The following is a 15,570-nucleotide window of genomic DNA, read 5'->3' on the forward strand; positions in this document are numbered from 1 at the left end:
TTTATTTATTTGAAAGGCAGAGTTATGGGGAGGGAGGTGGTAGAGAGATCTTCCATCCACTGGTTCACTCCCCAAATGTTCACAATGGCTGGGGCCGGGCCAGGCCGAAGCCAGGAGCCAGAAGCATTGCCAGGGTTTCCCAGGTGGGGGGCAGGGGCCCAAGCACTCAGTCCATCCTCCACTGCTTTCCCAGGAGCCTTAGCAGGGAGCTGGATCAGAAGTGGAACAGCTGGGACTTGAACCAGCACCCATACGGGATGCCAGCATTGCAGGCTGCGGCTTGACCCATTTTACCACAACTGCGGCTCCCACAGAAGGGAATTTCTTACAAGAGAGGCCCGAGGAAGCTCATCTACCCCATTGCCATGCGAGGACTCAGGAAGAAGTTACCCGCTCTGCATGAAGCAGAGTGTGGGCCCTCATCAGACCCCAGTCATCTGCTGGCACCTTGACCTTGGACGTTCCGGCCTTCAGAACTGTGAACCACAAAGTCCTGTTGTCTAGGATCTTGTTAGAGCTGCCTGGCAGAGCCAGCACGGGGTTGCCTGTGGTCCTGGTGGAGACTTTTCATGCCAGGCCCTGGCAGAGAAGAGGGAGAGGCACCCTGGTACACCCGAGAGAGGAAGAGGAGGGTACAGGAAGGAGCAATGGGGCCCTTATGACTAGGGCTGCTTGATGGCCCTGGGGTGGAATCCAGCAGAGAGAGAAGCAAAGCCGGCAGAGAGGGAATCCACAGAGAGGCTGCCTCCCACCTGAGGGGAGGGAGATGGTGCTGGGGCCACTGAGATGATGCCAGTGAGGTGTCCAGGGGCAGCAGGGGAAGGTGGCCCCAGGAGCGGGGGCCAGCGCCATCATCGGCAAACAGGTGGACAGAGGAGCTGAGCCAAGGGTGTGGTGACCAGGACAGGGCGTGAGCTGGCCAAACCGGGCCCAGAGACCAGAGGAGCCCTGCAGAGGGAGTGCTGCAATTTGCATGCACTCCAGCACCCAGGGTCCAGAAGGGTGGAGACCCAGGTACAGACCACTCTGAACACACTTGGTGAGCTGTCGGAGCTGAGAGAGAGGAGGAGGGATACAGCCTGTCCACCCACTAGTGGGAAGTGGAGAGTGAGAGAGCCTATGTTTATTTTTCTAGAACAATATTGAAACCATCGCATCTGGGACAGGCATTTGGCCTGGTGGTTAAGACACCCACATCCCACATTGGAATCCTGGGCTCCGTTCCCAATCCAGTTTCCAGTTAACACAGACTCTGGGAGGCAGCAGGTGATGGCTTAAGTGCTTGGGTCTCTGCCACCCGTGTTGGAAACCTAAGGTTGGGTTCTTGGCTCCTGGCTTCAGCCTGGCCCAGTCACTGGGGGCATTTGTGGGGGGAACAGTGGAAAGATACTCTCTATCTGTCTCTCAAATAAATTTTATAAACCTATGCATGCATTTCAAAAATGTTGGCACCAAAATAAAGTTAGCTTTTGATTCCATTTGTCCACAGACTTTTTTCTTTTTTTAAGCATTAGTTTCATTTCAACTTACACATTTAAAAAATTATTTTGGGGGAAGAGGGAGAGAGAGAGAGAGCAAGAGCTCGCATCCATTGATTCATTCCCAATTGGTCACAGTAGCCAGGGCTGGGCCAGACCAAAGCCAGGAGCCAGGAGCTTCATGTGGGTCTCCTGCGTGGGTGGCAGGGGCCCAGGACTTGAGCCACCACCAGTTCTGTCTTCCCCTTTGGTCAGAGAAGTGTCAGCCCCCTGACTGTGAGGAGACCACCACTGCGGTCCCCCAGCACAGAGGCAGGTGTGGCTCTGCGCAATCAGTCCTCTCCCCTTGTGGGACTGTTCCCTCCAGGCCACAGCCTCAGGCCTGGGCTTCATGGAGAGGCTTCTGGGGTGCAGGGCAGGTGGGGCCCTGGACCCGGAGTGAGAGAAAGAGAGGGAAGAGACAGCAACCAGGCCTGCAGGAGCTGCACCCAGGACAATGAATGAGGGCCAGGTGCATGGGAGAGGCTGGTGGGCAGATCTCGCACCCGCCTGACGACTTCCTGTTTCCTTTACATGAAATCTAAAGGGTGGGTTTATGGGATTGTAAGTGGGCAGGGTGATTTCAAATGTTCACACTAAACTCAGCTAAAAACAGAAGGTAGGGCCAGCTCTGCAAAGGGTTCTAGCTCCACCTGGCCACATCTGGCCACACCTGCCCTGCTGGGTGCTCACAGCCTGCACCTGGACCCTCACCCAGGGGCTGAGCAAGATATCTCAGGATTTAGGGCTGACGCTGTGGCACAGCAGGTTAAGCCACTGCCATGCAATGCCGGCATCCCATATAGGAGCGACTGTTTGAGTCCTGGCTGCTGCGCTTTCGATCCAGCTCCCTGCTAATGCACCTGGGAAAGCAGCAGGTGATGGCCCACGTGCTTGGTCCCCTGCCACTCCCATGGGAGACCCGGATGGAGTTCTAGGCTCCTGGCTGCAGACTTTGCAGCAATCTGGGGGGTGAACCAGAGATTGTTTCTCCCTCTGTAGCTCTGCCTTTCAAATAAATAAACAACTCTTTCTAAAAGAGAGACATTTCCTTCCCTCCTTGATTGCTTTCTAGGGGCGTCCTAACGCACCACCTCCCCGCGCAGAGGCCACAGCCCTAACCGCAGGGTTCATGCCTGGGATTTCTCCACCTTTTAATGCCAGATGCTTAACTAGGAGACAAACAAAACTCACCAACAAATTCCGGCGTCCCAAAAATGTTCTTGAATTCAACTCCATCTTCGATTTCGTGAGCCAGGCCAAAGTCAATGAGTTTGATGTGTGGAATGGGAATATTCTTGTCTAGCAACATAATATTTTCTGGCTGGGGAACAACAACAACAACAAAAACGACAAAACCCAAAAACAAAAACAAAGGAAGGAAGAAAGACGGTAATTAGAGCCCTGTTTTGTGTTTTTGCTGTGGGGCCTGGGGTGGGGTTGTTCTTTTTTTCGGAGCCGAGAACAGCAGAAACCCTTGCTTTCGTGTCCTCGGCCTTCTCCTGCGAGCTCAGAAACAGGCACAGGGCTGGGCGCAGGGCCCGGGTTTTACAAGGCCTGCGGCTGGAGGCAGGAGCCAGAGACCTAGGTTTTAGTGGCCGTGCGGGCTCTGAATTGCAGGCCCTGTTTCCCGATCTGTCAGATGGGGTCAGTGGGACATGGGCAGCGTTTCCTGTAAACACAGCCACGGCATCTGTGTGAGTGTGCGGGTGGCGGCCTGCCCACCCGGCCCGGCCTGCTGCACACTCGGCTCACCGACCCTGGCCTCCTCACTGTCCCGGCCAGCCAGTTTCCTGTTGACAACACTCCTGTCCTCCCGGCTCACCCTTCTCTGTGCGGTTAACTGATTCTGGCCCTCAGAAGACACAGGAACAAAGGTACCTGCTCTCCGGGGAGAATCACAATGGCCCAGAACCCATAGGCAGCTGCCAGGCGTGCCCGGATGGTGAGGGCAGGCAGAGGTGGGGGACGGCCATGCCCTGGCTGGGCCCCCAGAAAGGCTGGACCAGCATCCTGAGCGCCACCTCTCCCATAACCACCCTGCCGAGACCAGGACGGGGGCGAGCAGGTCCCTCGGCTCTGCCGCCTTCCTCCGCTCCCCCATGGCTGCCCCTGAGTGCATTCGAAAGGCAGTGTCCTGCAAACGTGAGACACAGACATCCAAAGCAGACCCAGAGTCTCTCCACCCAAGAGTGGAGCCCTGAAACACGACGCACCCGTACTGTGCATCGCAGGGTTCACACGGCACTAGCACTCAGCCGCAGAAAGGAATGAAGTCCAAGACGACAAAAAGGCGTGAAGTATTCACACGCTGGCGGCGGGTTGAACATGGTTTGGTCCCTGGATTCGGTCAGGCTTTAAACCCCAGTCGTAAGTCAATGGGCCCAAAGAGGGGGAAATGATAAATTATGGTGCTTGGAAGTGAGGGCTCGGTGCATTAAGATGGCAGAGCAGGAGGGGGAAGCTTGTGGCTCGAGTCTAGGAGAAGAGAGTTGAAACGAAGTGGAAGGAGTGTAGTCTCAGGGAAGACTTAGGGAGAAAACAGCAGAGGAGAGTCCACGTAAACTGGAGGGACACAGCGGACCTACGTGGAGGGCGAAGGCGTGCACAATGTAGGATCCCACCAGCCGAGAGCCTCCGCTCCGGCGTTGGAGAGCAAGCTCAGCTCACAATAGCTAAGACATGGAATCAGCCTAAATGCCTGTCAACCAAAGACTGGATAAAGAAATTATGGGGTATGCACTCAATGGAATACTATACGGCAGTAAAAAATGAAATCTAGTCATTTGCAACAAAATGGATGAATCTGGAAAACACCATACTTACAATATGGTGAAATAAGCCAGTCCCAAATGGATAAATACCAGATTTTCTCCCTGATCTGTGACAACTAGTAGAGTACCTAAAAGGAAATCTGTAGAAGTGAAATTGACACCTTGAGAAGCAATGACTTGAACCACCCTTGTCTTGAATGTAAAGGAACAAGGTGTTTTGTTTTGTTTTTTTTGGCGGGGGGGAGTTTCTCAATGGCGAATGGAACTGGGAATGGGAGAGGGAGGAGGAGGAGGAGGAGGAGGAGGAAGAAGAAGAAGAAGAAGAAGAAGAAGAAGAAGAAGAAGAAGAAGAAGAAGAAGAAGAAGTAGTAGTAGTAGTAGTGAGGGCTTTGGGAAACGAGATCAGCTCGCCGCAGTGCAGTCCCCATGTCTGAATCCTGGTGGCTTCAGAAGGGACCTCCGTGCCTTTGACACACACGTTTCCCATCTCTGTGCCACCCTGCAGCTCCACAGCGAAGCATCCTACCCAGAGGCCAGTCCAACAGGGGCCACTGGATCTTGGACTTGAACCTCTGGAACTCGGAGCCAAAATAACTCTCCTCTCTTTAGAAACTTGGGCTGCCTCGGGTGTCACGTGACAGTAACAAGAAGCGGACTCACACCATGCGACAGCGCAGATGAACCTTGACAACGTCATGCTGAGACGAAGAACCAGCCGCAAAAGACCCCGTGGTGTGTGATCACATTTCTAATCAGCAAACTGACAGAAGCCTAATGTGGGTTAGGAGTTGCCCAAGTCTGGGGAACTGGGATACTAATGAGTATACAGCTCCTTCCTGAGCTGGCGGAAATGTTCTACAAGTGATTCTAAAGCTGTTCTATCAGCAATTGTGGTGTTGGATACCTAACTTTGTAACCCATAGACATTAAGTGGGTAAGAACCCCAGAGCGAGGCCATGTTTTCTCACCAGAGTTCCCACCCCAAGAACCTAACACACAGCAAGCGACGTCTCTGCAGCCTGGAGCACACTCTCCCATCACCGCCCCTCCCCCAGGCTGCCTTCACATTTCAGTCAAGACAGCAGCACCTCCTCCAGGAAGCCCTCCCTGCCTCTGCATCAGCCCCACAGGCTCCCCAAACACCTGTGCTTCCCTCCCGTGGTGCTCCCGACACTGGCAAGCTTGTCTGTGGACCGACCCGTGCCCCTCCACTGGGCGGCGACGGTCCCTGGGGCTTTGTTCCCAGCATCTCCCTCCCCAGAGCTTGGGAGAGAGCCTGCCATCCAGCAGGTGCTCAGTAAGTGAGAGAAGACAGGTGCCACCTGCTAAGCCCCCTGAATTACACAGAGCCAAGTGCTGCCCACATGTGTGACACTGAACTCTTTCAATGACCTTTGTGTGGCAGTGTTATCCTTCCTCTTGGCCAGAAAAGGGAACTAAGACTCTAACAGACTCAGGGACACGGGGATCTGTCAGCCCTCAAAGCCGATCCCTGCACTGCATGATCTCCTTCCCCTGTTCTTCTTGGATCTTCTACATGGACCCCAGGGGGAAGCGGGAGTGGCACTCGGGTCTGGCCACATGAGCAACCTCAGGTACCTGGATGCACTTTCTTCTGGTGATGCCTTCACGCAGGTGAGTGGGCCCCAGGCCCTGCCCCAACCTGGTCCTCAGAGCCTCAGGTGCTCCCAAGCAGGACACCCCTCATTTCAGAGGAGAAGATCTGACACAGGGGCGCGGCCTGGGGCTGTCAGGCGGGGTGGGGGTCATGGAGCAGCAGGAAGGCTCTGCAGGGCTATCAGGACTTGCCTTCTTGTCTTCACTTACCATTCACTCGTTAGGCTGCTTGGACCAGATGCACCTGCAGACCCAAGACCTGCCCTGCCTGGGAGTAAAGATGCCACGGGTTCCTGGCCAGCTAAGGTGATTCCAGGCTGGCCGGGAGATCGAGACCTCCCTACATCAGCATATTTCCTGCATTCAAAAAGACCTCCTTCTTACTGTCCCGGCCAACACTCACAGCCTGACCATACCCAAGCCAAGCAGCATACTAGTGTCATACATGATTCTTGTAGTCACCCTGATGCTGTTATCATCCCCATTTCTCAGATGAGGAAACTGAGCCCAGAGAGCTACATGACTTGCTCTAGGTCCAGCAGCTCATCATGGCAGAGTCTCAGGGGCTCCCCTGGCAGGCTAGCCCGCGCTCTACATTCTGCATCACCCACCCTGGTTAAATATCCTGGGTGGTCCCACTGACCACCAGGGAGAGTCCGACTGCCCTGCCTGATACCTGAGGCCCTGGCGCCTCTGCACCAGCTGCCCCAGGCTACTGGACGCTATCTTCCAGGCTCATCGCCCACTGCTTGCCTGTGCCTGCCCCACACCTCTCAGGCTGGGCAGTGCCACCCCCCAGGGCACCGTCTCACACCCATCCTTCGCTCAGGCTGGTTTGCCAGCCAGGAATACCTTCCCTGCCTCTCCATGCCCACACAGCCTGTCCCCGACGGCCACACTCCCTTTGCTCCCTCCTTTTCCAAGGACTCCTGCTCTGACTCTGACCCCCTCGACACTGACAAGCTTGCTGGCAGTCCTGAGCTGTAGGCTGTCTCTCATCTGTGAGCCACTTTCCTAGGTGGAGGCCTTTCCCCTTGGAAAACTGCCAGTCAGTTTGAGGTCCCTCTGTGGTGTCTTGTATGCTGCAGCCCCCCACCACCACTAGGGGCGCCAGAGAGCACAGGGCTCTTGGGGGCTGGAGCCAGGTTGGTGGGTCGGGAGGTCAGAAAGGCAGCTGGGGGACAGGAAAGTGGCCATCCCCCAAGGTCTGTTTCTCCCTCCCCCCAGACCGGGCAGAGTGTGGAAAAGAACCCAGGCCGGAGGGAGGGGTGGGGGAGACCGCAGTTCCAGCTCTACCCCCAAGGCTGTGTGAACTTAAGCAAGGCCACTTCCTGTCTCCGGGCCTTGGACATCCCCCCCCCCCCCCCCAGTGCCGAGCTAAACACTGGATGCCGCCCAAGGCCCCTTCGAGCTCGAGGCTCAGTAATTCCAAGGTGGCACCACCTGCCAAGCCAACTGAGCAAACCTGCACTGCCCTGAGCCCCGGGCCAGTGCCAGGGTCAGGAAGGAAGAACAGGCGCTGGGCCCTCGCCAGATGCCCTCGGGGGGAGCGTGATCCTGTCACTCCCCCGCTCCTGTCATTCTCCCTGGCATTACTGACTTCCACCAAATCCCTCACCCACACAGCTGACCTCACCGCCAAAGCACGGCTGGAGGAAGAGATCGCCCTGCAGAAGGTGCTGCCCAGCCCAGGCCTGTGGAGCTTCCCCCAGGAGGTGCAACTGCCCCCCGCCTGTCCAAACAAACCCAGCGGCTCAGCCTGCCCCCAGGCACCCGTGGGAGAGGCCTATGTGCCCCCTCTGAGTCCTGCATCTAACTGTAGTGCCACCCAGAAGCCAGACCTCCAGGAGGGACACGTGTCCCACGTGCCCAGCACAGCACACCCAGGAGCCCATGCAGGAGAGAGGCACCCTCGGGGAGGAGGCCATGGAGGAAAGTGCCAAGCACAAGGGACTGGAGTTAGGCAGGCGTGAGTTCAAATCCCAGCTCTGCCCCTTACAGAACGGAGCCTGGGCAGAGTCAGTCTCCTCTCTGTAGCGTGGGGACAGCACCTACCGAGGCCTAGGTTGCTCTGAGGATTCAGACGGACAGCACACAAAAGGGGCACAACCCAGGAGACTCCAGACCGCGGGTGATGTCTGCTCATTCTCTTCCAGGAGGGAGCAGCGAGTGTCGGCCTGGGAGCTCAGACAGTGCCCGGTGAGCCGCCCGCACTCAGCTGTGTGTGGAAGGTGCCCGTTCAAAGACCCCACTCCCACCCCCATCCCAACCCCAACTCCCGACAACAGGTAGCAGGGGTCCTCAGAGGTCAGTTGGTCCCTTCACATTGCAAAGCAGCCCACAGAATCAGAGAGATTGCCAGGGTCCCTGAGCAAGGGTCAGAACCCACATGGGCAGCCAGCAGGCCAAGGTCCGTGTGTAGCCTGCCTGCCGCTGGCTGGGGCCCGGCCAGGCCGCTGCCATGGAGACGAGGAAGCTTCCTGCGAGTGAACCTTCACCAGCAACGTCAAGCAAGGCCCCAGATTCTTCAGGCGGCGCCCGGCAACCGCGGAAACAAGGCTGCTTGCTGCGGGGCCTCCGGGGGCCTCCAGGATGCTGCGGCTCCCGCTCCTCCCGGCACACGGCAGGCGAGACCACAGGCAGCCCCACCCTACAAGCCTCTGGTGTGGGCCACGCCCAGCGTTTGCCTCTGCTGGACAATCAAGGCCCTCCCTCCCCAGGCCACCTCCACTCAGCTCTGCTACATCCCCGCTGCCCCCTCATTGCCGCACCCCAAGCTGCAGTTCCCTTGCTGCGATGCCCCTGGCCACAGCTCCTTCCCCTCGGCACCCAGCTCCAACGCACCCACCCTGGAACATCTCCCACCCCGCACATGCGACTCCTCCCTCCCACCCAGGGGCCTGTGGGGCAGCCTGTGGGTGCCTCTGGCAGAGCCAGCAGCAGTACGCTCACCCTTACACATCCCCCCAGACCCCTGGGCGAGGACAGGGCCCGGCCTCCCATTTCTACCCCCAGCGCCCAAGAGCGCTGGCCTCACAGTGGGTGCTCAGTTCCCATCTCCTGGATCAATGGACCAATCAGTCAATGCAGCCCGTACGCACGCCTCGCACCTCCCGATTTCCAAAACTCCACCAAGACAACAGGGACGGGCACAGGCCTCGGGATCTGGGTTGGGGTCCCAGCCCTGCCCTTGGCCAGCAGCCTGACACTGGGCCAGTTCCTTCTCCCCCGCCCCCGTGAGGTTTCCCACCTCTGCGTTAGGACTACTGTCAGACGTGGCCTCAAGAGCGCCACCAGGAGGATCCAGCCAGCGGCCTGTGGTCCACCCTGGGACTGAGGCTCCTCATCCTGTGCCTGTGGACCTTCACGCCACCCCTCCAGGCTCTGCTACAATCCCGTCTCCTCCAGGAAGCATCGTCCGAGGCGCAGCCTGGACACACACAACCCCCGCCCCCCCACCTGGCCTCAAGTTGTGTGTGTGGCTCCTCCTCCTCCTGAGGGCAGGTTCTCCCCTGTTCCTGCAAGCACCCAGTCCAGCAGAGGGCAGAGCAAAGCCCACGGCACTTCCCAGTTTGCACCGGGACCATGTGCAACTCCTGGAGCCTCACTCTGCGAGGCCGGTGCTGTCGCCAGCCCCGCACTGCAGGGGAGGTGCCCGCCAGCGGTGCCTCAGGCAGCAGGGAGTGGAGCTGAGGGCCAAGTGCAGGCTGGCCCCAACTCCTGTGTGCTTCTCATGATCCCACGCTGACCCCTCGCCTAGGGCAGGGGGGGTGGGGGACGTCCAACCTGCGGGCCGTGTGGTCTGACCCTGCCAAGATAACTACAGGCGGGACTCGAAATTCAATACATCTATATAGCAGGCTCATCGTGAAGCTGATCGTCCGTATGCCCCGTGAACGATGCTATAAATACCCAAAAGGCCCTTGGCAGAAGAAAAGCTCCCTGCCCTGGCCTAGATGATGCAGGGGCTCCCTGGGGTTACCCCAAGGCTGCCGGCCACGTAGGCATCTCCAACCCAGCTTGGGAGCCTCAGCGGTTTGCTGCCCCAGCTCCAGGCTTTTCCCCCAGAAAACCCACAGCCCAAACTCAGCTGCTTTTGGACTTGTTGAACCACAGGCTCTGGCCACCCACTCGTGGCCTCCCCCTCCTCCAGGGAAGGCCACTGCCCGGCTCCGCCCTCCTGGGGCAGTAGAGGAAGGAAAGCTCATTTTCCAGGCCATTCCAGGACCAGTAGCTTTCAACGTTGGGCCAGCACACAGGCTTTCCAGTCTGCACCCGTGACAACAGCACCCCCCATCCTCAGACCCGTGAGACCGCCGCGTGAGGGCGGGATGGCTGGTGCCCTTCTAGCCCGCGAGGAACCTGGGCCTGGATCCTGGCACCCTGAGCCCCAAGCCTCGCTCCTCACCAATGGCAACCTCCTGGGAACCAAATAAAAAAGACAAAAGCAACAAAATCCCATCCCCAGGAGTGGGCCCCAGGCAGTTACTAGAAAGCAAGCTCAGCCCACGTGTCTGGGACACTCGTGCCCTGGCCTCCACAGATGTGGGCCTGAGTTCCACTTCTGCCCTGTGCCCTCCGCATGACCTTGGGAAGTCATTGGCTTCTCCAAGCCTTGGACCCCTTGTTTGCAGAATGGAACCATTAATACGGTTAGGGGTTCAGAGGAGGCACATTGAAGCCCCAGCGGGCCCCGACACCCTCCCCTCCCTATATCAGAGGCATAACCCGAGGGTCTCCCTCCTGTGTTCCCGTGTTGAGATGAGTAGCCTGCCTGCAGTAAGCACTCAGCGAGACACTGGCTGCCTCCTTGACACCCGGGCCTGCAGAGAGCACACGCTGCTGTCCAGTCTCAGGGGACCAGGGGTGCACTGGAGCCCACTGGCTCAGGACAGCGGATTGCTCGATTCACAGGCATTCTGTGCCCAGTTCTGAAACAGAGCTGTAATCAAAGATAAGGGTCAGACACGGCTCAGTCCCGGCCGTTGCTATTGTCGGCATTTGGGGATGAACCAGTAAATAAAAGATCTCTGTGGCTATGAGTATGTACATGTGTGCGCATGTGCCTTTCAAATAAAAAGGGATTAAATTATACAAACTTAAATTATGCCAAAAGTATAAATAGTTAAAACTCATGGGGCTAGTGCTGTGGTGCAGCAGATTAACACCCTGGCCTAAAGCGCCGGCCTCCCATATGGCGCCGGTTCGAGTCCCGGCTGCTCCACTTCCAAACCAGCTCTCTGCTATGGCCTGGGATAGCAGTAGAAGATGGCCCAAGTGCTTGGGCCCCGCACCCACATGGGAGACCTGGAAGAAGCTCCTGGCTCCTGGCTTCAGATTGGCGCAGCTCTGGCCAATTGGGGAGTGAACTAGTGGATGGAAGATCTCTCTCTGCCTCTCCTCTTTGTGTAACTCTGAATTTCAAATAAACAAAAAATCTTAAAAAAAAAAAAGACAGCTCTTTAAAAAAAATAAAACTCATAACTTCCTTTCCAAAAACTACAATTTCGTATTTTGGGTTATTTATCCCCTTTGCATCTGTATCACTGGAGACCAATACTATACAAGGTGGTACTGCACACTTCTGCCCCACTCCAGTAAGGGATCTTGAAATGAGCCACAGTGGGTACATTTACACCACGGATATCGGCAACCAGGACCTGACGTACTGTCTCCTTGACTCTAGACGTAAGAAGGTGATGGAGAAGCTCACTTAATAACACAGATGAAGCTGGAAAGGGTGTTATGTCTCTAGCTACCACTTTGTGAGTAGCATAGAAAACTGAGGAAATACGCTGCCCGTGGTCAAACACTGTGAGCCACGGAGCTGCCTGTGTCACCCGTGAGCTGGAGAATTCCAACGCGTGCTTCCCTCTTCACGTCACCAGCATTCTCATGAGAACTACCTGCATCCTGTCGCTGCAACCTAGGGGGCCACTGATAGACGGTTTGGCAAGACCCAAAGGAAGTATTCTACGAGAATCAACCGGCTGTATGGAGTTGACAATACAAAGTATTATGGGGAGTGGGCATTGGGTGCAGTGGTTAAGATACCACTTCTGATACTGGAGTACCTGAGTTTGAACCTCAGCTCTGCTTTTGATTCTAGCTTCCTGCTAACACACACACACACACACACATACACCCCTGGCAGGCAGCAGGTAACTGCTCCAGTACTTAGGTCCCTGCTACCCATGGGGGAGCGACAGATGGGGTTGCAGGATCCTAGCTTCAGCCTTTCAAATAAAATAAAAATAAAAATTAATTTTTTTAAAGGTATGACCTAAAGAAGTAAGAAATCTAGAGTGTCAGAAGCTTGTGAAAGAAAATCCGGTGATTCCCAGCTTTGCTTATGGTGTTGCCTCTCTGGCTAAACTCAAGTCCCAGCACCCTCATTTAGTACTTGTGTGACCTTGGGCAGGTCACATAACCTCTCTGGATCTCAGTGGCTTTGTATGTAAAACAAAGTAACACTACCTTCTACTTCAATGAAGATCAGATGTGTAGGCATGCCATATTCTAGAAAGTTCCATATACCCTGAAATTTCCATTTACAATGGAGCATCTTGCTCAGGTATTTGTCCCTCTTATTACTATTTATAATTAACCAAAAGCCCCCTTAGAATGCTGGGTTCCTGGCTTGCATATAATTTTCATGAGTTCCTACAACTGTTCTTTTCACTTAAAATATCTATACACCAGCTTCCAGAACTGTTGAGAAATAAACTTGTGTTCTTTATAAACTAATAAAATAAAAAAAAAATAACAAAATTAATGAAGCCCCATCAGACCCAAGGACTGCCTTCCGTATCTGAGTTCTCAGGTTGGATCGGCTGGGGCAAGGACAGGGGTAGGCACTGGAGAGAGGGGAGACAGACACACTCAAGCCCAGGGAAAAACTCCCAAACCCAAAATAAACACAAAACCACACGAAGCACCCTCCACAGGGTCTTTGTATTGGGATCCTGGGCCAGGACGAGGTTCCTTGGTGGTACTGAGCCCCACTTCCTAGTGATCGCATGTGGGTGCCATCGGTACTGAGGGACACTCAGCCCAGTGTTCCTCCCACCCAGGTAAACACGGTGCGACATCAGCTATCCTCCCCGCCCCCACCCCCACATCACTGGGCCTCTCTGCGGTGACTCCCAGCACACACCAGGAGCCACCAGGACAGCTCCCGCTCTGCTGTAGCGGGGCGCTCACCCTGGGGAGAACTGGGTAACTTTACTTCCAGGCAGCCTCCCCGGCCGGCCGGCCTCAGGGGAGCCCCTGCGAGGGAGCCAGCAGGTTACATTCATGTTTGTCACTCCAGCCCCTGGCATACAGTGGGCCCTCAATAAATGCACACATCAGTGAACTGAAGCCTGCCTGGAACCTCTCGTTTTCCTTGGGCATCATGCATGCACGTGGTCTTCAGCAAGGCACTCATTCACTCATTCATGCATGCATTCATTCACCTGACATGGAGCAACTCGGTCCTGCGCCGTGCGGCAGGGAGTCAGGAGCGCTCGCGCAGAGGTCTGCACACAGGGCAGCGGAAGCAGAGTCGAGTGAGTCTTCGTTACGCTGCTGGGAAGTGGCGAGGGTGTCAGGGACTTCCCTAGGAGATGGCGGTTCTCCTCGGCCCCAGGGGGTGAGCAGGAAGTCCACGGGCGGAAGGAAGGAAGAGCAGCACATCCCGGGGAGGCAGCGGGAACAGAGCAGGAGGGAGGCCGGAACGCGGAGCCGGCATCTCACGACCTGGGCCGGCCCTTTGGAGCAGGGAGGGTGGCTGAGCTGCAGATAGGCCCGCACGGCAGGCCCCGAATGGGGCCGTGTGTCCCGCGGGCTCCAAGGACCCATCGAGGAGCTCTGGGCAAGAGCGGGCCATGATCTGTCTTTACCGAGACCGCTTATCTTATGCGATCCTGTCCAATTATCTACTCTGCAGTGAGGCTGGCAATGTGTACAAGCAGGGACGGAGTCTGATTGCCCCCAGCACCATCGGGGGGACATAGGAGGTGCTCATCAAACAGCAGCCTGAGGACAGGGGGTTCACGCTCCAAGGCAGGTCCGGGAGTGGACCCACATCCATCACCTTCAAGCTGGAAAGTGGGCATAGAGAGCAGGCTATGGACAACGTATGGAGGCAACACAGTGGTCGAGTCCCCGGGACAGCAAGGCCGGCCTGACTCACTTGGTGAGGGCCTACGGCACCGGCACTCCGGGTTCTAGTCCCGGTTGGGGCGCCAGTTCTGTCCCAGTTGCTCCTCTTCCAGTCCAGCTCTCTGCTCTGACCTGGGAAAGCAGCGGAGGATGGCCCAAGTGCTTGGGCCCTGCACCTGCATGGGAGACCAGGAGGAAGCACCTGGCTCCTGGCTTCGGATCGGCGCAGCACGCCGGCCGTAGTGGCCATTTGGGGTGTGAACCAATGGAAGGAAGATCTTTCTCTCTGTCTCTCTCTCTCACTGTCTAACTCTGTCTGTCAAAAAAACAAACAAACAAACAAAAAAACAGAATATAGCAGGACAGGAAAGCAGAGACCCCTCATGAAGAATCAAACTCAGGAAGGAAAATGTAGATTTTATCATCTTTTTTTTTTTTTAATTTTTGACAGGCAGAGTGGACAGTGAGAGAGAGAGAGAGAGAGAGAGAGAGAGAGAAAGGTCTTCCTTTTGCCGTTGGTTCACCCTCCAATGGCCGCCGCGCTGCTGCCGGAGCACCGTGCTGATCCAATGACAGGAGCCAGGTGCTTCTTCTGGTCTCCCATGGGGTGCAGGGCCCAAGCACTTGAGCCATCCTCCTCTGCACTCCCGGGCCATAGCAGAGAGCTGGCCTGGAAGAGGGGCAACCAGGACAGAATCCGGCACCCTGACCGGGACTAGAACCTGGTGTGCCGGCGCCTCTAGGCGGAGGATTAGCCTGTTGAGCCACGGTGCCGGCCGATTTTATCATCTTTTAAAAAATTATTTTACTTTTCTTTATTTGAAAGGCAGAGAGAGACGGAGATCTCTCATCCTCTGGTTCATTCCTCAAATGCCCACAACGGCAGGTGCTGTGCCAGGCTGAAACCAGGAGCCCTGGAAGCCAATCCAGGTCTCGCACATGAGTGGCAGGGACCCAAGTACTTGAGCCATCTCTGCTGCCTACCAGGCAGTGTGCTCATCAGCAGGAAGTGGAGCTGAGGCTGGACCACAGGCACTCCACTATGGGACACAGGCGCTCCACTATGGGACACAGGCGTTCCAAGCAGCGTCATACCCCAGTGCCAGCCCCAGAACAAGGTGGCTTGTCCATGGTGGGAAAGGACGTGGAAGCCAGAGACATCCTCTGAGCCGCCGGATGTCGAACAGGAACCCTTCCAGCTGGCAGGAGGCTCCAGCCAGGGGGCACACACACCCCCACTCTGGCTGCAGGAAGCATCTCCCCCACCATGAGGTCACCCTTCTGAGTTCCAGCTCCTCGTCACTTCCTGAAGCTGCCCTTCTGGGCCTGGGCCAAGGGCCACACAGGCCGGGGAGTCCACACAACTGCAAGGCCACGGGTGGGGGTTAGCAGCATCCTCACCGACCCGGTCTGCCTGCCCAGACTGTCCCCAGGTCACAGGAGGTGCCCAGGCACAGCCCCCACCCGCAGTTCCCACCTAGCAACCAGGTAAGGACTTCGCTGGCAGGGTTTGTTTT

At 56.4% G+C, this 15,570-nt stretch overlaps 1 protein-coding gene across 2 annotated transcripts in view; it reads right to left on the reverse strand.

Moving 5' to 3' along the window:
- DAPK2 (death associated protein kinase 2) overlaps positions 1–15,570 on the reverse strand; it is a 144,503-nt gene that overhangs the window by 21,960 nt on the left and 106,973 nt on the right. For both annotated transcript variants that reach the window (XM_062204797.1, XM_062204796.1), the window contains exon 5: positions 2,712–2,841. In XM_062204797.1, the coding sequence (XP_062060781.1) occupies positions 2,712–2,841 (130 nt within the window). The remainder of the gene's footprint in view (positions 1–2,711; positions 2,842–15,570) is intronic.

This window comes from Lepus europaeus, chromosome 11 (assembly GCF_033115175.1).
Source record: "Lepus europaeus isolate LE1 chromosome 11, mLepTim1.pri, whole genome shotgun sequence".
NCBI lineage: Eukaryota > Metazoa > Chordata > Mammalia > Lagomorpha > Leporidae > Lepus > Lepus europaeus.